The sequence below is a fragment of the Numenius arquata genome, chromosome 3 (assembly GCF_964106895.1).
Source record: "Numenius arquata chromosome 3, bNumArq3.hap1.1, whole genome shotgun sequence".
Classification (NCBI taxonomy): domain Eukaryota; kingdom Metazoa; phylum Chordata; class Aves; order Charadriiformes; family Scolopacidae; genus Numenius; species Numenius arquata.
The window spans coordinates 31,871,611-31,893,612 of NC_133578.1; the positions used below are offsets into that span (position 1 = coordinate 31,871,611).

General features: G+C 43.1%; 1 protein-coding gene across 1 annotated transcript in view; it reads right to left on the minus strand.

Moving 5' to 3' along the window:
* Nucleotides 1-22,002, minus strand: part of PLCL1 (phospholipase C like 1 (inactive)) — a 208,774-nt gene that overhangs the window by 38,541 nt on the left and 148,231 nt on the right. Inside the window, exon 2 of the mRNA XM_074145356.1 lies at nucleotides 2,150-4,621. Within this exon, the coding sequence (XP_074001457.1) occupies nucleotides 2,150-4,621 (2,472 nt within the window). The remainder of the gene's footprint in view (nucleotides 1-2,149; nucleotides 4,622-22,002) is intronic.

The following is a 22,002-nucleotide window of genomic DNA, read 5'->3' on the forward strand; positions in this document are numbered from 1 at the left end:
GGAAGGAAAAGAAATACTTGAGCACACGTTGCTACTTGCCACTCGGTCCCCCTTGCCGGCCTCTCTCCCCTGATGTGAGGCAGTGCTATTCCACTGCCCCTGGGCTTCCCCATGGTCCCTGGAGTGCCAGTGCACACAGGAATTCCCAGCCAGCCCCATTCTCAGCTCCTCAAGCCAGCTCCAGCTTTTCCCCAGGCCCAGGTATCCCAGCTGCCAGCTCTGCAGCTACTTTGCATTGCAAATCCAGCCCCAACGGGGACAAGGTCTGGTCCCCAGCATATTAAACCATCAGCCTAAAATGCAATTTCTCTTCCCAACTGTTCAGACTCCAATTACTTTTGATGCTGTAATCACCTCGTTCTCCATCATTATCATCCTCCAGCAAGAACAAGTTCAACAGACCTCAGATTTCCCATGGGAAAGGCAAGCAGGAAAAAAACACTTTGTTTTCAGCCTTGCATTACCACATCATAAAGAAACACAAACACTCTTTCCCCTTCATAGGTCACACGTAAGAAAATCAATACTGGATATACAGGTCAAACCAAACTAACATGCCAGGATTTATTTATTTATCAAGTCAATGGATGTACAACTGACATGCCCTCATCATTTAGCTTCTTGAGTCGTACAATGAGTGACCAAGACGCAGAAAATCTAAGCAAGAGAGTATCAAAACAACCCCTACCTTGTAAATGCTCCCACAGACATCTTGCTGAAAACACAGTCACCAGAAAATGCCCAGCTGATTAATAGAGGGTTTTCTCATTAATCAAATACATTAGCACAGAGTTAAATCTAACCACTGTGCCTTTGCAAAGCATTCCCCAGAAGAAGATCTTGTACTGAAATTTCTTTTGGAAGGCACATTAATGCTTTTTCTAAGTCAGATTCAGTGTATTTTCTTTTATATAGTTCACATACATAAGCCTGACCTAAACAGAAGGTGGAGTCAGTGGTTCAAAGTAGTTATTTTCAAAGCCTGCAGGAAAGGAAAGGCTGGGAAGAGTTTCCCATTCTTAAAAATATGCTTGGACTATTCCTTTGGGAGTGATTTAAAACTTATGTCATTTTGTAAACTTTTCCAGCTGCCAACATCTAATTTGCTTTAGACTCTGTCCAGAAGAGTGGGGTCAATGAAGTGCTATGTGTTTTTCTCTTGTTTTCAAGAAAGAAAAATGAATTGTTTCTGTATCTTTACCAAGGAGATAGTTATGGCTGATTTCAGCTATTTATTAAAGAAAATTGGTTGTTTAATGCTATTCAGTTTTGTTTCTAGGCAGCGCCTGGACCTCCAAATTGAGCTGTCCCTTACTGAACCAGCAGAGTCTCCCCGACGAGGAGGAGAGCACTGGGCAGCCTGGTTCTTGTTTGGCCTCGCTGCCACTTCACCTCCTGCTGACCACAAAGGTCTAACCCAGGCAGTCATGATGGTGCTGTGCAACCGGTCCTCAACGTCCCTGGTCGCAGCCAGCTCCGGCTGCTCTCAGGGCAGCATGGGTGGGCAGACACAGTGCCAGGAGACCCCTGAGGCGAGGCAAGGCACCAGTGTCTGTGCCGGCCCGCAGCCAGCCAAGACAACACAGCTATTTAGCAGGGAGGAAATTGCAATCCAAGTGGCATTCAGTGCCTACATGGAACATCTGTAGCCCTTGGGCCAACAGTGGCAACACACGCTTAGGGGAAACCTGCTGCTCTTTGCACAGTGGGTGTCTCTGGTGTAGGCAAGACCTTAATGACACATCCACCGACTTTCTTACACTCACCCAGACAAGAAAATTAAGAGCATAACCCTCACTCAGTTAGCAAAACAAAGACTTGCTGATATTTTCCAGGATGAGTGAAGAAATGAAGTTTTTAAGGCCTGGGGGGACAAATGTTCTGCTTTCTCATACAAAAACAACCACTAAAGTATGTGTTTGGAGAGGGCATATTGACTTTTAAAACATTTCTGGCTAATCCCATATTTGCTTGTTAACACCTCTAACTATCAGCTCTCTGATGTCCAGTTAAAGGTTGACAACAGCTGTGGGTCTGAAGTTTCACCAGCTTCCACCAGCTTCAGCAAGTTTGCCCTACCGGCAGCTCACAGTAGGACCTTCACTTCCACATTCAGGACACACCAATGCACATGATGAAAGTGTTGTACCTGCATATTCTCTCTCATGTCAGTAGCCTCTCGTAGCGGATGCACTGCCAGTTTAAAGATGTCATCGATAGTCTTGAGACCGGTGTTCCTCAGCATGGTGTACTCCCTTGCTTTCTTTCCAATCCTCACCGAGAGGCTGCGCTTTTGGGCCTTCCCACCTCCACTTCGGTTGGTTATTGCAATGTGAACAAAGAGCGTAACGTGCTCCATGATATCACCAACAAAAGACCGCAGCGGTATGTGCCTGTATCCGGGCTGTAAGCACTCCAGTGGGATGGTGTATTGCCCTATGAACTCATCCCCAATGTAATCATCATCCAAAACAACAAAACGGATCATGGCCAGCTCTGGTAGATTGATCTGGAATTCAAAGCTTTCATCAAAAATGGGGTTATCACTGTTTTGTTGAACAGTTTTAGTTCTTTGTTCAGTGCAGTCTGCAGGAATCCCATGTATTTCTATGCAGACATAGGGGTCTATGACATCCCCTTTTGCACATGCACCCTTGGGCTTTGGAAAGTTCTGACCACTGATTATTTTGACATGAAGGACTTGCGGAGAGACCCCTGGAACAATGCCTTTGGTATTTGCGCTGAAGTAAGACACTTCATCACGCATCACTGAAGGCCTGAGAACGTACCCACATCCCCCATTCTGTAGAAACCAGCCAGTGTGTAGGTCCATCATGGGCCCTGGAGTCTGATAGTTCATTGCCACTATCTGGCAACCACAATTCCAAAAATCTTGAGGATTTAAGTTACTCGAGTCTATCCTCATAGCACTTGGGTACACCCTGGACAGAAATTTCTTGTTGTAGTTGACAAAATCTTCAGGGTATTCATTTGCAATCCGACTGGCTTCTGCCTCACTGAAGGAGCACATTTCCCAATAATTTTGAGCTTTCATGGATGTCTCAAAGTCTTTGTATTGGACAGATTTGCATAGGGACACCAAGTCAGACAATTCCCTGCAGAGCCAGATCAGCTTCGGTTCCCTTGAGAAGTCCTCTGACAGTCTCCGTGATATTTCAGCCTCTTCGTCTTCATCTGTGACTTCTCCTTCTAATATATCCTGGTCGCAGGGCAGCTTCTTTCCCTTCACAATGATCTTCATTTTCAGTTTCTCAGGTGATGGGAGGTAGACTTCTGAGGATAAAGGTGCCTCAGTGTAGAGCTTGTTTCCAAAGATCCTTTTCATGTGTTGTACCACTACCTTCTGCTGTTGTACCGAGCAGTGGTTCCCCAAGCAGAGAATAAGGGGGTATTCTGAAGCAAAGAAGGCCAATTTGTTTATTACCTCAATAACATTTCGAAAGGCAAGTGGCGATGTCATGTTGTTACGGTTACAAATAATGGGTTCATTATCTGGGCCATCACAGACGTCTAGTTCAATACTCCGACAACTCATTTTTAAAGCTCTGACATAACCATTGATATCAGCTGGTCCTCTGAGCTGGTCTTCTATTAGATATGTGTTGTGGGATGCGTTGATGTAGTAATGTGACAAAGGCTGTGTCATGTCTTGGACAATTTTTTTGTGCTCCGGGTCAAAAATATCACATTCTGGGGACAACAAGTATTGAGTAAATCCATCAATTGCAAGAAAACCTTTCAACCTCCCCTCTTGAGAAAGCTCATACCTGCGTATAATATCTAGACACATTTCTTCTGTTATGTGGGTCACTCCTTGCTCGGCCTCTAAAAACAGCATGAGGTCATTGGCATCTAGATACTCTTTGTTTTTAGATATCTGCACAAGCAAGAAATAAACTTCGGGTCTTGTGCAAAGTTCACTGAATGCTTCACAAAATTCCTCTTTTGTTACTCGTGTTGTCAGTTTCTCTTTGCTCTTCTGAATTTCTTTAAATTTTAATCTAATCTTTGATTCCTTTAAGGTGGGGTTTAGTTTCTTGATTAGCTCCACAGAGGTATCTTCTAACATTATGCCATTACCATCAACATCTGCTGCTTCGAAGACAGTTTTTAGCCAGGCAAACCGTGGGGTATTATGGCTGCTTTCCATCAAATCCAGGGGTTGTTTGCTACGAGAAACCAAGTATCTTAATCCTGATACCCAAATATTGGCCACATCAGCTGAATTGGCAACCAAGTCAAGGGACTCATAGTTCTCACCATGAATTACCGACAGTGCACAGTCCTCAGAAATCTGGTCTGCAAGTCCATTATTCCTGAACGTTTCTGTGTTCTTCCCTAGTCTAATTTCTTTTATAGCAGAAATATCAAGCTTGGCTTTCTCAAGGTCCTTTTTGGAAGGCTCCCAACGAAGAGCCTGCAGGTCAGAATCCAGAGTAAAAAACCGGTTATAAATCCGGGAATTTGGACGAACTTTCTTCAATTCACACCCAGCCTGCATAAAGCTGATACAGTCACTGGCGCTGCTTATTTTCTTCTCTGATGGCATGCTGCTGAAGGACACTGTTTTCTTTCTTCCACATTTTTGGTTTGAAGGATCCTGTGGAATAATTACATTTAAAAAAAAAAAAAAAAAAAAAAAGAAAGAATGAGTACGTTTTCTTTGGCTATTCCACAAGTACATAAATAATAGAGAAGATATGTTTATGTAAACGCAATTCATGTTCTTCTGAACCTCAAAACACAACATATTATCCCTTCCCACAATTCAGTTCCCTACTGAGCTATAAAATATACTGAGCCATACAGCGACTTGATTGATTGCAGCATTAGATACATCAAGTTTTCATGAGTGACATTTGCAGCTACTAAACCGCCTTCCAGGTCTTAGCAACTTGCAACAGTTATAAGGAGGTAGTATCTGGTTGTGTCATATACATATTCAAAACAGATATATATGGAAAGAGGGGTTTCATAGGAAGCTCCAGCACCTGGTTAAGTTCTGTATAACCAGAAGTGGGATGGATCTCACCAGGATTTAAGAGATATCCTGAATAAAGGAGGAATTTTGGGATAAAAAGGCAAAAAAAGAGTCTCAGCCTATGTGGGAGGAGAAGGGGAAGAAGTCTCCAAAGCAGTGGTGGGAGGAGAGCCTGGGATTGGTCAGCATGCCTGTGGGGCACACGTGACGGCAGATGAATGTCCTGCCTCTATTCTGTCTCGTTTCTGCAACCTTGGACACCTCAAGCAAAACTAAAACAAAACCAAGCAACAGTCATGAGTCAGACCCCTGAGATAACACACCCAGGAGAGTCTGGGCTCTCTTATTTCTATCTTTTAGTGTCCTTTGCCAAAGGACGTTCTCACTAGGCTGAGAAGCTTATGCTGCATGCACAACCACGTAGGTCTCATGGCTGCTCTCATGAGAGAACCATGTAGCCCTCTGCTCAGCCTTAACCTCACACTCTCTTGTCTCCCCCTTTGCTTTGAAAAGTAGCTATTCTGGTCATTTCTGTGTACAAGGAGCATAAAATATTGTGGGAAAATGGGCAGCCAGGCAAGAAACCCAAAGCCTTTTTCTTTGGGGTATATTTTCTACCTCCTCTTGAGAAAATACTTAGCCAGACACGTGTGACTGTCTTTTCAGTATCAACGACCTACTTGTTGCTGAATGTAAACCCAGCTGCCTGCAAAGCTTTCCATAATTTCAGTGCAGCAACTAAATTTAAATCTTTTCCCACATATTATCAATTCAAAACATTTCACAGTAATTATAAATTGCAAATCATTCTTTTTTTCTCTACATGATTTCCATCTACTCCATTAGTATATAAACTATCCAACAGCTACCAAAAATATTTGTAAAACATCATTCAAGGCTGTAATTAATAGTGAAACACTTGTTAAATTTGCTTTCCCTCCTATTTCCCTAGCCACCAGCAATACTTTCCCAGTTCTCTGCCTTCTGCTGTTGAAGGGAGTTTTGCTGCCTGGATTTCGAGTAGAAGAGGAGTCCCAAGGTGAGGAAATGATGCTGCTGGGTATAGCATCTCAGGCACAGCCGTGAGAGGTGCACCAGAGACAAGCTTCCCAACAGCCCCAGGGGATGTGCTTTGAGACACCAAAAACCTTGACTCCCAAACCCTTTCCAGCCTGGACTACCCTCCCCTACCCCAGGAGCTGGTTCCCAGCAGATCCCATTTATCTGCTGTATCATTCACCCTCCCTCAAGTCAAGTCATACTCCCCCCTTCAAATCCTAAATGCAACCCCTGCTCTAGCAGTGCCCTCCATTCACCCATCACTGTCCTGCTGCTGCTTCGCACTACCCACACCCAAGCAGGACCCCATGTTGCTCTCCCAGCCACAGAGCATCAGTCTTGGTGCCTGTAAGAACACCTCCATGCATTGTTTGCATGTTTGTATAGATACTTTCAGCAAATTAGTCAGCATAAAAGTTTCTACAAAATTGCTATTGTCATTCACATACTTCGTTCAGTAACATCCAAAATATTTCCAAAACCCCAGCCCCCCGAAAACTGGATTTAAATGCTGATCACTGGATCTGCTGTGAACAAAATCAAAATCTCTAAACTTCTTATGCTAATGATTTCTCATTAAACTGATACAGTGACTTCTACTGACAAGAAGAATTACTCTAGCCATATATTGTAGTACTTATTATGAGAATTGGTCTTAAAAAGCAGAAAGAAAGTCAATGAAGCGAGTGCCTTGGGTCAGCTACTTTTTTAATTACAGTTTTCTGCTAAAATATTCTGTTCCTGCATTAACATACTGCATTTTAATACACAGCTTCGGCCATGAAAATCTTCAAGTAATAGAACTCAAGATAATGAATACAAATGAATGTGGCTGATTACCCCATAGGTTCTAGAAGAGCCTTTCCCTTCTTATTTCTTTAGGTTTACAGGAGCAATATTTAGATCTAAAATTGATGATTAATTAAGATTATTTTTCTCACATCATTTATCTCATATTCTTTATCAATGATCTGGACAAGGGGATCGAATGCACCCCTCACTAAGTTTGCAGACAACACCAAGTTAGGTGGGAGTGTTGATCTGCTTGAGGGTAGAAAGGCGTTGCAGAGGGATCTGGACAGGCTGGATGGACGGACCGAGGCCCATGGTACGAGGTTCAACAAGGCCAAATGCCAGGTCCTGCACTTGGGTCACAACAACCCCATGCAGCACTACAGGCTTGGGGCAGAGTGGCTGGAGAGTTGCCTGGCAGAAAAGGACCTGGGGGTGTTGGTCGACTGTTGGCTGAATATGAACCAGCAGTGTGCCCAGGTGGCCAAGAAGGCCAACAGCATCCTGGCCTGTATCAGGAACAGTGTGGTGATTGTCCCCCTGTACTCGGCACTTGAGGTGAGGCCCCACGTCGAGTACAGTGTCCAGTTTTGGGTCACTTACCACAAAAAAGACATTGAGGTGCTGGAGCAGGTCCAGAGAAGGGCAGCGAAGCTGGTGAAGGGTCAGGAGAATAAGTCTTATGAGGAAAGGCTGAGGGAGCTGGGGTTATTCAGCCTAGAGAAAAGGAGGCTGAGGGGAAACCTTATCACTCTCTACAACTACCTGAAAGGAAGTTGTAGAGAGGCGGGGGTTGGTCTCTTCTCCCAAGTCACAGGTGATAGGACAAGAGGAAATGGCCTCAAATTGCGCCAGGGGACATTCAGACTGGATATCAGGAAATATTTTCTACACTGAAAGGGTTATTAAGCATTGGAATGGGCTGCCCAAGGAAGTGGTTGAGGCACCATCCCTGAAGGGCACCATCCCCTGTATTCAAGACAGGTGGACATAGTGCTTAGTGACATGGTTTACTGATGGGTTTTGTTTTGTTTTTTTATCAGAGTTAAGTTGACGGTTGGACTAGATGATCTTAAAGGTCCCTTCCAACCTAGACAATTCTATGATTCTATATAGGAAGATGTATTAATGGCCTTTGAATCTGCAGTGATTCATTCCTTGATGAAGGAATTGTTTCCTCAGGGCCAGACCTGGAAAACTCATCAGAGCAGCATAACTGATTTAGCTAGAGGTCTGCCATTCTGTCTTTGCTAGAGAGGTGGGAATTGTTATGTAACTGTATTTTTTCTGCAGAAAACCAGAAACCATTGCACTATTTATTTTTAGTTCCAAAATACCTGTGCTTTTTGATGAAAATAAGCCACGGAAATAATCAGCTATTTTTGGGTATTAAGGTGGAAAAAAAACCTAATTGGCCTTGTGGAAAATCAACAAGGGCTGCCTTTTAACATTCAGTCTTAGTCTCTCAGAGATTTGGAGGAAATTAGATTATTCTCTGTGTCCTCTTTCCCTGATTTTATTTTTGATGGATACTTCCAGTTTTGTACTTGGTGGTATGTAAGGAACATCAGAAGTGTACAACAGCAGTCCTTCATCTCTGGGTAGGACTTCCCCACATCTTCTAATCAACTGAATCAAATTCAAGTCTAATCCATGGACTAATTGCCTAAAATTAACAAGATTTGAGTATTATTAGCATTGATAGGATTATTTTAACTGGTACTAACAATCTCCCCAGTCCACTGCATAATGAATGGCACTCTGAATGGCCACACTCAAAGGGTTGTGGTCAATGGTTCAATGTCCAATTGGTGGCCAGTGACGAGTGGTGTTCCTCAGGGGTCAGTACTGGGACCAGTGCTGTTCAGCATCTTTGTCGGAGACATGGACAGTGGGATAGAGTGCACCCTCAGCAAGTTTGCCGATGACACCAAGCTCGGTGGCATGGTCGACACACTGGAGGGAAGGGATGCCATCCAGAGGGACCTGGACAGGCTTGAGAGGTGGGCCCACGCAAATCGCATGAAGTTCAACCAGGCCAAGTGCAGAGTCCTGCACCTGGGATGTAGCAATCCCAGGCACAAATACAGGTTGGGCAGAGAATGGCTAGAGAGCAGCCCTGACGAGAAGGACTTGGGAGTGCTCATGGATGAGAAGCTCAACATGAGCCAGCAACGTGCACTGGCAGCCCAGAAAGCCAACCGCATCCTGGGCTGCATCAAGAGAAGTGTGGCCAGCAGGTCGCGGGAGGTGATTCTACCCCTCCACTCTGTGCTCGTGAGACCCCACCTGGAATGCTGTGTCCAGCTTTGGAGTCCTCAACACAGGAAGGACATGGACCTGTTGGAATGGGTCCACCGGACAGCCACGAAGATGATCAGAGGGATGGAGCACCTCCCCTATGAAGATAGGCTGAGAGAGCTGGGGTTGTTCAGCCTGGAGAAGAGAAGGCTCCGGGGAGACCTCATAGCAGCCTTCCAATATCTGAAGGGAGCCTACAGGAGAGCCGGAGAGGGACTCTTTGTCAGGAGATGTAGTGACAGGACAAGGGGTAATTGTTTTAAATTGGAAGAGGGGAGATTTAGATTAGATATTAGGAAGAAATTCTTTACTGTGAGGGTGCTGAGACACTGGAACAGGTTGCCCAGGGAAGCTGTGGATGCCCCATCCCTGGAAGTGTTTAAGGCCAGGCTGGATGGGGCTTTGAACAACCTGCTCTAGTGGAGATGTCCCTGCCCATGGCAGGTGGGTTGGAACTAGATGATCTTTAAGGTCCCTTCCAACTCTAACCATTCTATGATTCTATGATACACACAAGCCCTGCAAAACTACAATTGCTAACTGAGCTTATTACTGCGTCAGCTATTCCCCTCTTGGTCCCTACAGAACAGGAACATAATCAGTCTTTGAAAACAAGAGCTGCTAATGTAGATTTAATGAGACAGTTTTCATTCATAATTATCAAGAAGTTATTTATTCTAGTGCTTCAAAAACTTAAAATGTGTTTCCGTAAACTAGCATGCTGTCTTCTCAGCCTGACAAGCCAAGCACTCGCCTTTGTCTGCCACATTCACACTGCTTGAACAAGTATATCCAGATCCCGACACCATGGTTTGGCCAGGCCACACACCTCCAGGTTCAAGGGATCACTCTGGGGAGCAGAGGTGTTTTCTTCAAGAAGTGTCCTCCCTCCACTGGGCTCCACTCACATCAGAGTCTGGAAAAGATGATTTGAATACACTTGGCCCCCCCACTGATCTTGTGCTCAGCTTAGTACAACTGAGCTCAGACTTAGGTTCCTAATTTTAGTTTAGCTATTGTCTGTCTTTAAGTGTCTACAATAATACAATTTCGACACATTGCTCCTCTAAAACAAGACATCCAGCTAAGAACAGTTCTGTGTTGCAGTGCCTCCAGTGGCTAAATTCCTGCTCCGTGTTACTTTTCACTGGAGACTACAAACAGGAACAAGTACAGCCACCTGGCAAACTACAAGCTGCCGACATCTTAGGCACATACATAGCAAGCCTGCTCCCTTGCGCTACCTGCCAAAAACATTCATACTGCAAATTATCAAAAAAACATTCTACAGTACTCACCCACACAAGCACTTTTTCCACTTCATTAACCAAAGAACAGTGAGTTGTACCCCTGAATCTTGGAGGTGAAAAGTCTATCTTTGTCCAAGATGCTAAGTCCATCAAAATTGATCTTACCACACAGTAACTGGCCTAGGACTGCCATTTATCCTCAGTCATGTGTACTGATGACACTGAGTTTATTGTGGCAACAAAAGAAGGAAAGCATGACGTTTGCCAAGAAAAGAAATCTACATCAGTGTGAAAACAAGCAACTAACTTGTAGATTTTTCCACTCTAAGACATTCTCTACCAGAGATAACCTAGCTCTATACAAAACACTGTTACTGGAAACAAACACAACCAGTTTGCATGCAATGTACTCATAGAAAAAGTAAATCCCTATTTATATGGGAAAACTTGTGCTTTCCAAGGCAAGACAATTCTTTCAAAGTGACTCCAACTGTGGGTTCCTTCAGTGCTTTGGACACCCCCTATAAGGTGACCTAACTGGCCGACTCCATCTCCTGCTCCTGACCCTGCATAATGTCCATTATGCAAAAATGCCTCAAGACCTTAACCACAAGACCACTTCAACATGTGCTTAGCTTTCAGCGTACACACAGCTGCTCTGAGATCAATTAACAACGAGACATCTCCGAGTGCTGGCTTCACTGCATCCTAACATTGCAAACAACTATTTTCTAAAGGTTTCTGAAGGAGGAATTCAGAGCTTCAGTCTAAGCACACTCCCGAAATAGTAGAAGCTCTCCTGTTGAACACATCGTCCTCGTCAGAGGGACTGGATATGTAAACAGTGGGATCAGTAAGCCATCAGCAGTTGTGGGAAAACTCCACCCCATTCAGCCTGACCTTTGACCACTCAATCTTCTGCTGTTTAAATCAAAGAGCTAACAGAAATAAATATGTGGGATTAAAGAAATATGAATAAACATGCTCTCTACCTCATCTCACCCCCTTTGTCAAAACTATAGGACATAAATCTTTGAGCTGAAGTTAAGAAACAGGGCAGTAATAAGAGCTGTATAGCAAATGTGCACACAGAAGTCAAAGTCATGAATTATTATTTGTCTGAAATTAAGTTACCTGAAGGGCCACTAAAGGCCCTTCCAGAATTCCAGCGTTCTGCTAAGGAGGATAAGGGCAAAAAGCATCACTTAAAGGAAGACAACAATAGCCCATAAAGCGCTGCAGGGCTTCTGTGAAAGGATGTGAAATTCAGTAACGATGCTGAGAGCTAAACTTGTTAAGTGTGGTTAAGAGCCATTTCCCCAAAACCCAATTCACGTTTTCACCAGTGAGTATCACCGTTGCTGAAAGAGAAGCTTTATTCTGTATTTCCCACAAAGTTAACAGTTAGAAATCAATAACAGACAGCTTAGTCTGTCCTCACAAACAGACTGTGATAAACGGTGCATCCTAAAAGCTATCTACTTTGGAAACTCCACATGCTCCACTTAATTGGCCAACTGATTAACTGATTATTTTTTCCAGGAGAAACTAATTAGCTCTACAGCGTGAGATTTTTTGGGATGCTTCTAGATATTTCAGTTATGCACAGACAGAATCCCAGTCCCCCAAAATCTTAAAGCTTTACAGTACTTGTGGTGGGAAAATGTACCTTTAAACATTAAAGAAAGAAGTCAGTGAGTCACTAGTGGCACTCAAAGCACCATGTAGTGGATTGACAAATGATGGTGTAATTTTTCTATAGTGAAGTCAGAGAAGGGAAGGTTTATATAAACTATCCAAGAGAACACAGAAAGACAATGTTGAGGCCAGGGCTGCAACCAGATCTCATGCAAGTGTGAGGCTTGGTCCATCTGATCAGAGATGCTACTCAAAGCTTGAACCCACAGTACCAGCACATGATTACTACAGGTAGCAATGATCATTGGAAACTGGTATTCATCACTGGGACATAAAGATTTCTTCTATGGATCTCAGTCATGTTCTGGCCATCCTCAGAGAGCATCCCGGGATTGCCCATTTTGCAGATTTTATCGGTTCTCCTCACAGCCCCTACTACCACAACCAATTAATGAGCTGAACACCCTCCAATCTTTCTTGGCAAGGCCTGTAGTGTTTAAGTATCAGATATCCACTGTGGCAACTCACAGGACAACAACGATAGGGTTACCTACTCAAAATTCATCCATGCTGACAACTCATGGGGCAAAGCACCTTTGGACAGGGGCTGAACAACCAAACAACCTCACCACTGGCGCAGGCAGCTGCCAGTCGCACTTAGGCTAACTGCACAGCTCAACAGACTGCGACAGCAGATGTTAATGCTGCGGGATCAACCTCGGTAGCCTCTTCAAGGCAAAATTCCTGATAATTCAGGGATTTGAGCACATGTGGAGTAAAGACTAGATCCAAAGTTTAACACGTGTACTCCTAAAGGCTGAGATACACACGTAATGGAATAAACAGAAAATGTAAGGCAGACCAAAAATACAACATGGACAGATACATGAGAAATAGCTTCAGAACACAGTGTACAACAATTTTCCAAGTACCAAAATAGTCACGCCAGCATGTCCGAAAATCCAGCTAGTTATCACTAACTAGCAGTTTAACTTGAGCTTATGCTCCAAGCAGAAACCTAAGCACAATCGTCCTTCATGAGAAAACAATGACTAAGGGATCTCAGGTGCAGGGGAAAGAAAAGTGTCACAGGGAACAGCAATATCAGCATTTACAGTGGGCTTTTCTGAACTCCCCAGGATTACTGAGACATTGGGTACGGATAGAGGACTGTCACCAAGACATATAAAAATGACTTTACAAGGAGCTTCTCATCAAAAGGGGAGGAAATATCACCCTGCGAAATGGGCACCCTGAGGGCAGGAAAACAGAGAGAAGACAATAGCTTAACTATTCTTGGATGCCGAGTAGTCCTCACTGGAGAAGTTCAACAGGAGGCAAGATTATAATGGCTTGTCTGCTTTCCTCTTTCTCTCCATTACTAAAAATCACTTTCAAATACTGGACTGTAGGCTAGAGAGACAGATAGAGAAGAACGTCTGGAGGAGATCTTTGAGAAAAACGTCTGAACAAAAATTATTTGCTGTTCAAGGAATGCTTTGTTGTGTGTTTGCTTTTTTATCTTCTTTTCTTTTTTATAACACTAGCATTGCCAAATTTATTCAATTTTACCTTGAAGAAAATTTACCTTTGCTATTTAAATGACAAATGAGAGCAAAAGAAAAGAGCAGCACCACATAAAGACTGCATCTGGAAACAATTTTTGGAAATTAAATCCACACAATGCAAGAAGGGTTTATTTTCTGGCATGGTACGACATTGAAGTTACTACTTCAACTTGGTTTTATAATTAGGGCCATGAAGCCAAAGTCAAGAAGCTTCCAAGAGCACAAGAATATGAACAACCATTCAACGCCTGTAATGAGACTACCACTTCACCACTCCTTCTGCCATAATTGCTCCTGAAGTTTTTTCTTTACACGTCATCATCCAACTGGTTTCCACAAGGACATCCCTTAAGGTGCAAGTACCTATCCTTTTATGTATTAAGCAACAATCTACACTAAGAAATAAATTCCTGTATGACACTTCAATACATACACACGATGCCTCTGTATAACCCTGTGGAAGATCCCATCTGATGAAAAAGATTTTCCATGGATCCTCTTCATTCTCCCTATGCAACAAAACCTTCACTTACGACACCCCAAGTGCCAGATGTACTTCAGCTGGGAGGAGGCTTTTAGTTTGGAAGGGGCTGACACAACCCACTGAACACAATGTCTCCAAACACTGCCACTCCCAGCCGCTCCCTTATTTCCAAGTACTTGGGTTGCTCACGGGCTGTAATACTTACGAGTCTCCAAGGGCACCTTGGACATGGATTGAATTTATCCCCATGCTCAAAGGGAATATAAACCTGAGAAAGACAGAAGGACAGCTTTTGTCTTCAAGCAGAAGCAGTAGCAGCAAGCCCTGGGAAAATGAGATGTCAGCTGCAGCGTTCCCAGGAGACCTCCATCATACAAACCCTCATTCTTTTACAGATTCTCCTTTGAATGCATCCGAGGCAAAAACTAAAAAGGGTGTCTACTTAAAACAGCTAACCCTATAGCAATCACAGGCCTGCCTTCCAGAGCTCCTCCCTCCATGCAAAGAGACCACGGCTCCTGTCAGCCCCCACGTGCTGATAAGTAAAGCCATACCGAGCAGTCTGTACTAGAGTCCAATAGATCAGTGCGGTCTCTGACCAGGGAAGAGAGATGAGTAACCGAACCAGGGATCCTTTTTAAGTACCTGTTTTGAGTATTTGAGTTGATCACCACTCTACTAGGCAGCAAAAGAGAGTTTCTCCATGCCTTAAATCTAATCTGGAGACAAGCCACCACCGAGAGTAACCAGTGGAGTTCAGGCAACACAAGCTTCCCCCATTTATACCTACTTAAAACTTCCGGATTGATTTCAGGTTTACAGAGGTGACTGCAGTGATGGGGCCTTGTACTGACAAAAACCTGGATCACAGTAGAAAGAGCTGCACCTGAAGAAAATGGCCAGATACCTCACGGAAGGGACAGGTGGGAAGCCACGCTGCTGGCCACTGCCGAGGCCGTGTCATTTAAAAAGGCCCACCGTAGAGGGAGCCCTGCTCTGAGGTGTATTTGTAAAACTGAGTGTGGGGACATTCCCTGAAGTTTAGCAAGATTTATTTTGGTGACAGATTCGTGGGGCTGCACTGCAAGGATCATGAATCCCATTCATTAGTGCGCCCATGTAACCTGAGTTATTCTTTCTGCAGGCATAATAAACACTGTATTTTGAAATACACAGCCCTCACATTTAAAAAATACACATCCACTCTTTATGCAGCCATGGAGCCAAGGCATTGCAAATGTACAGGGCATGTAACCAGCCTGAACTTGCAGCAGAAACACTGAAGAAGATCCAAGATCAAGAGCGGGGAAGCACCAAAGATCCAGCATTTCAGCATCTTCCCAACAGCTCTGGCCACCATGACTCTGAGGACTCTAAAATATTGCAAGCAAACACTGTGCAGGCTCACTGAGAGTTACAACATTACCCTGACATAAGGGCTGCCATGGCCCCGGGGAACAGGAAAATGAGCTCTGCGGTATCTGCGCATCTCAGCACACTGTTAATGTTCATCTCTTTTGCTAGTCAGAGATATGACAGCTCCGCAGCAAGAGCAGAGGACACTGCCACAATGTCCTTCCAAAACACAGAGACCGGAGTAACTTCCCACTGTCCATACTTGAAACAAGATTTAGAAGCTGCTCCGTATATTACAACAGGGGTGGGTGCAACCACACCTACACCTGTGCGCTTACACAGAGATACCTGACCCAGCTTCAGGGTCCTCACCCATGGTCCCGCTAGCAAGGAAGCCACAGCTTGCTGTGCATGCTGCCGGAGCCACCTTTCTCCGAGTGCCCAACTCCCATTGTGATTGCACAGGCTGCGCTCCCAGGAGCCCCTGGTTAGAGACACAGGCAGAATAAACTGGCAGTAAAGCCAGTGATCCACAGGACTCAGAGTGCAAGCAGTCAAACCAGAAAAAACCTGCAGGGCTTGAAGCCTTTGAAAGTAGAGAAAACGGGCTTTTTATTTCCATGTGGCCTGGGAGAACAGCATCATGCACTACATCCCACAATGCAAAAATCCAGATGTGAACACAACACACTATGCACACACCTTCCCGCAGGCTTTTACTTGCAATGATTTTGTTTATCTCTGCGTCTTTTCAAAACAACATACGCTTTAAGTATTTTGAAGCAATTAGTTATTCAGACATGGACATTAAACCACAGCAAGACCACCTCTTGTTCAAAGGGGGAAAAAAAAAACCACCAAAAAAAAAACCCACCAAAAAAGTAAAATTAAGGACTTCCACTGAGAGGGAATTGCAAGATTCTGACCTAGCCGAACTTGAAAGATTTCTTTATTTTATTTTAAAGAGACCTCCATTGCATCTGTGAGAAGTCCTCCTTAAAACCTGACAGAAGAGAATGACCTGTAAGTAAATAATCTAAACTTTCTTAAATTAATCAATGGAAAACAATACCTAAGCCAGACAAGCCAGAAAGAAGGTTATACTGGTTAAAAATGTCTCTTAAACAGGGAAGAAAAAGAGCTACAAGGAAGCAATACATTACAAACTGAAAATAAGCAAAGTTATTGGTGTGGGTTATAAAGTATTAGCAAAGGAAGAAAACAGACAAAGGAGGAAGCAGCAACCAGAGGAGCTGATAGAAGCAGGAGAAGGGTTTGGTGGCAGGTGGCAATTATAGCAGGGAAGATCCAGACAGTTCATTTGAAAATATTAGGAAGAGGCTGAATCCAACCAGCAGTCTATCCCTGAGCAGGAACGCTAGTATTGTTAATAGTACAAAGGAACATTTATTCACTAAATGACAGTAAGAGAATTCCTGTAGTAACTCTGGAGGAAAACCCAAATGAGTTTAAAAAGACCTAGCTAAGGAAGAACTTGCCTCACTGGTACTCCCTTTCATTACACCTCTGAATGTTGGATTTGCAGTGTATCTGTGAGTGGATATTTTTCATTGTCAAAGTAATGGAAGAGCTGAAAAAAGATTTGATTAAGAAAAAATAAAAAGATGATTAGCATTAACTGTTTCCAACATTATAGAAAACAGCGCTTGTCAGACTAATCTGGTATCTCTTTTACGAGATTAAAAGTTTGGCTGATACACATAATAAAGTCACTGTAATAGACTCTGTAATATATTATGGTTTCTGCAATGCGTTTGACTTGGTACTGAATGACATTTTGATTAAGAAGATATAGCAATAAAAATAAACTCAGAAGACACTAAATGGATCAAACATGAGATAAATGATGTGTCTCAGATGCAACAGTAAATGTGAAACACTCATCATGTAGATATGCTTCAAATAGGATCCTGCAGGGACCCGTTCTTAGACCAATGTTATTAAGCATTTTTAGAGTGACCTGGAAGAAAGCACAAAATCAATATACATGGAGTCTGGAGATGATACAAAGCCAAGGTTTGAACAGCTATGAATAGCAAAGAATATGGCTTAGTGATCAAAAGTCAAAAGACTGCTTGACAAGCAATGCATAAAATAAGGACCGAAATGTGAGGTCATAAATCTAGAAACACAAGGGGCAGACCTTACAGGACTGAGATCCAGGAAACAATGATTTCAGAAAAAAATCCCTCAACTTCATCATCACAGACAATCAGCACAGAATGTAACAAAATGATTGGAATGGTATACTTAGTTGTATAAAAATAATATCTGTTAGGGATAGAGAAGTTCTAATAGCTTTGTACTTGTCCATGCGATATTCTCCATTTAGAAATTACCTGGAAAACAGAAGAGAATTCAGAAAAGCCACAAGAATCAGGAAGATTTTGGAAAACCCATTGGAGTAAGAGATTCCAGATTGTTTTAGTTCAATACAGATATTTGCCTGGTAACAAGTAATTGCAGAAGCCCAAATTAATATATGGAATAGCTTTAAAGGATGCTTCTTATGCCCTAAAATAAAGGCACATCTGAGCACTTTTATTCCGAATGTAGTGGTCCCAACTCAGGAGTTTAATTAAATAGTCAGTCAATGTATTCTTAGAAGTCCTTCAAATTAAGTTTCTTTATTGACCCTGTAGAAACTCAAGATGTAGACTGACATTGTCACAGATTATAGATGATTACATAAAGATCAGTACTGTCATGGGATACATCCTTTCAATACCTAAAGTTGACATGTTCAAAGGAAAATTAAGACTTTAAAAAGCCCACAAAACCAAAACACAAGAAAAAAACCACCCCAAAACCCACAGTGAGGATAGCTGATGGAGGTCACAACTCCCAAGGATAGCAGGAGAGTCCCCATCGCTAAAAAGGCATTTATTAGCACTAGACTCCTTCCAAAAGGATGCCACATGATATCAAACGTGATTTCATTTAACTCCTATATAATGGAGAGCAGACCAGATTTCAGTAGTATCTTCTGGACTGGTTATCTAGGTATTAGCTCAAAAATTCAATCCCATATTTTTCCAAGAAAACTGTCGAACGTGACTATGCTGCCTGGTATCATGGCACTGGAGATTATGAGGCACTGGGAGCCCAAAATAGGATGACCAATTTAATTTCATTCTGAATCTTACAACAATCCTCCAGGAATAAAATGTGTAATCCAATAAGCCACCCAAATCTCCATAGTCTAATCACATTATTTTAAGCCCCTTTTAATCAACTTAAATTATTTCTTCATAATCACATTTATGCTGGTTCAGATCAACCCCAACCCTTAAATTTAGCAATGAAGTTTCAAAAAATCAATAGAATAGAGTAATCAAAGTGTTTTAATGGTAATATTTTTTTTTAATTCTGATTGTTGTTCATAATTGAATTATTAAATAGGTAGAGATAGAATGCATTAAGCCAAATATGAACTATGTGGGCAAGCTAGTATCCTTATTTTAGCTTGTCTATAATGCATTTAGGGATGAAATTTTGCCTCCAGTGTGCCGTCTAAAGGCCCCACCTTTCTGTGAGAGTGAAAAACAACTTTCCGCATACCCGACAAATGCATTAGCTCCTCCGAGGACATTGTTTATTAATTTAGAAACACGTCCTTGAGGTGTAGGTGTTTGTACAGCTGGTGTGCAGGCTCTCCACAAGGGTACAGGCACCACCTCCGCAGGAACCCGTAGGACAGATCCCTGCGGCAGCCCCAGCGCTCCCCAGCTTTCCCAGCATGGGTAGGTGTGCAGTCCACCTCCCCGCACACGTGGGACACCCACGGACTTGAGTTGTCCCATTTGTGCTTTACTATCCCTTGTCAACAAGCTTCATCACAAAAGCAGGTCTAGGGAAAAATTTCTGATTGCTCCTCTACAAAGCATACATATGGGTATTAAGGTGTACATATACACAAATGCAAAAATTCCTCAAGTATTTTACTCCCATCTGCAGTTTTTTAGCTTTGCAACTATGTGCGCAGTGCATACGATATATTCACCTGCAACATCCTTAGGCTGAAAAGCTACATTGTAGGTATAAATTACACCTGCTGATATAAAAGCAGACTGTGAAAACATGCCACTACACTGATAGAGGACTTGACAGGGCTAAACCGACATACAAGCGAAGCAATGATTTTGATGGTTTACTTAGTGACAGCATAACAAATTAAACATCTCCCTTAAAAGCAAAACACAGATTTCCCCAATAATACAAAGGAACTAAGTATTCAAGAGACAGCTGTGGTAGCCTCATTAAATCGTATTATGGGAATCCAATAAGTAGGCGTATTCCAAATTTCTACCAATGCAGACACTGAATGTTTGCATTACTCATCAAAATCAGGAGTAAATGATGCAGGTTACAAGTGCTTTGATAAGCCTTCACAGCAAACCCCATTATCGTAAACATTCAATTTATTTAAAGCATAACTGATTTGCTGTGGTGATGTGTTACAATTTTTATCACATTTCTTCAAAACTATCCACTTTCAAGGGCAAAACTTACCTGCTTCCAGGAGCTCAAGCCTTAGGAGGAGAAAAATCAGTCTTTTTTTTTTTATTTTTAATGAATACAGGACTGCAACTGCAATGTAATTTTATTCTGGCCATAGATTTTGCTAAATAATTATAACTCTTTTCTCTCACAAGTAAATTAACTGCATGCCTGAATATTATTGTCCCTTGGGTCTCACACAGCACATATATTTTTACTGTTTAAGTATATCACCAACCTGTCGTAATTGCTTCCATCCAGCTAATATTTAAACATTATGAATTAGTGGCAGTAAGGGTATTTAAAAAAAAAAAAAATAATCTAACTGCAGTACAATTATACTGTAACTGCAACATAACTTAGTTCTTTATGAGAAGAAAATAACACCTGAAATCTCCAATAGTTTTATACACTTGCAACGTTTAGAAAATGTTGAGCAAGAAAAGAACATTGGGTCTGCTACCACAAAAGCGGGAATCCCCCTGGCTTCTAGTTCTGCTCACGACCCCGGGAAGATCCCTTAGCAAACACTGTCTGCTCTGGATTAGGAATCACGATTAAGACTCAAGAATGTTTCTGAAGCACAAATCTCAGTACCTTCAGAGACAAGACAGTCTGGCAAGGTCTCCATCCTGCATTGTGCCACGATGCCCTGCGAGGGATGCACCACCATCCCGCTCCGTCCTGAACTACCAGCTGAGCACCAGTTCGTTGTTTCTGGTTTCATGTATAAACTCTTCAAGGCTTTCAGCCAAACAGCATGATCATAGAACAACTGCACTACTGCTCAATATTGCAGATGTTATTGTATTAAACAGGAGGTTTTATTACACAGGAGATCACCTGTTGTGGCGAGGCACATGAAGGTAATCCCTGAGCACTGCAGCATCTCTCCAGCTGCTGGAAGGACCCACATCTGCACCAGATGGCTGATCCCTCCCTGCAGTGCCTGGGGGGAGCCAGGTGCATTAGAGGGGAAATCATAAAAGCAAGGGTGCTGGGCAGGAGCTTCTTAACATATCTGAAGAGAAATGCCAGGATATGAATTAAATCCCAACCTTTCTTAGGGTGTTTGCTCTATTGCTATGGATACAAGGACAAGTATTCTACTCAGAATCAGAACCTAACTTCCTACACATCTGATGCCTAAATATTTCTTTCAAAGATGAGCAAAGGGTCATCCCCTGTCTAAAGACTGAAGTGACAGCAAAACTTTTCTTGCAAGGACTCCATGGCTGGCACCCAGGCTGCAGCGGAGTTGGGTTTATTTCTGACCAAGAGCACATAAGTCCCTGAAAGCAAGGCCTGATTGACAATCTTTGACATAGTCTGTAAGGATAGCTCTCTAATTCCCTCCTGTTGATGCCATGCCACTTGTTTGGAAGTGTCAAATAGGCACTGTTGCACATACAGCATAAGGATGGGTCCTCACTGCAGCAGCCACCGTGCTCCCCTGGGGACATGGGGGCACCGAGCCCCTCCTTGTCACAGCCCCCATTGCCGAGGCTCACCTTCTCTGAGTGGGTGCTGTCACCACTACACTTTGGCCACACTGAGGACAAACAACACCAATTCACACGGACCCCCCTCACAGCTGCATGGCACACACATCTCCAGCCATGGTGTGCACCACAGCAGCCCAGGGACAGCCACAGGATACACATGGCAGGAAAGGGGGCATTTAGCAGCAGGGCCAGCAGTTTGGGCAGGATTTTTATTTTGGGAGGTCCAAGTTTTGTATCTGCCTTCTTGAGGATGGAAAGTCACAGGCCCCATTGCTGAACCACAAGCTTCCCTTAATCCTCTTGCACAGTTGCCATTAACACCAACAGGCACGCTCTCAAAAGCCATTCGAGAAGGACCTAACAGACATCTGTTAAACACTGGCACTGTTTCATTTTGCAAGCGTGCACAAATGATAGCAGGAGTGTGGCATAAGTGAGCTATGGCTCTAAAGCCGGGACAAAATATACGACTTATAATTATGCTGCAAAGAATTAAGCAAAAGCCATGCCTGCCAAGCAAACATGG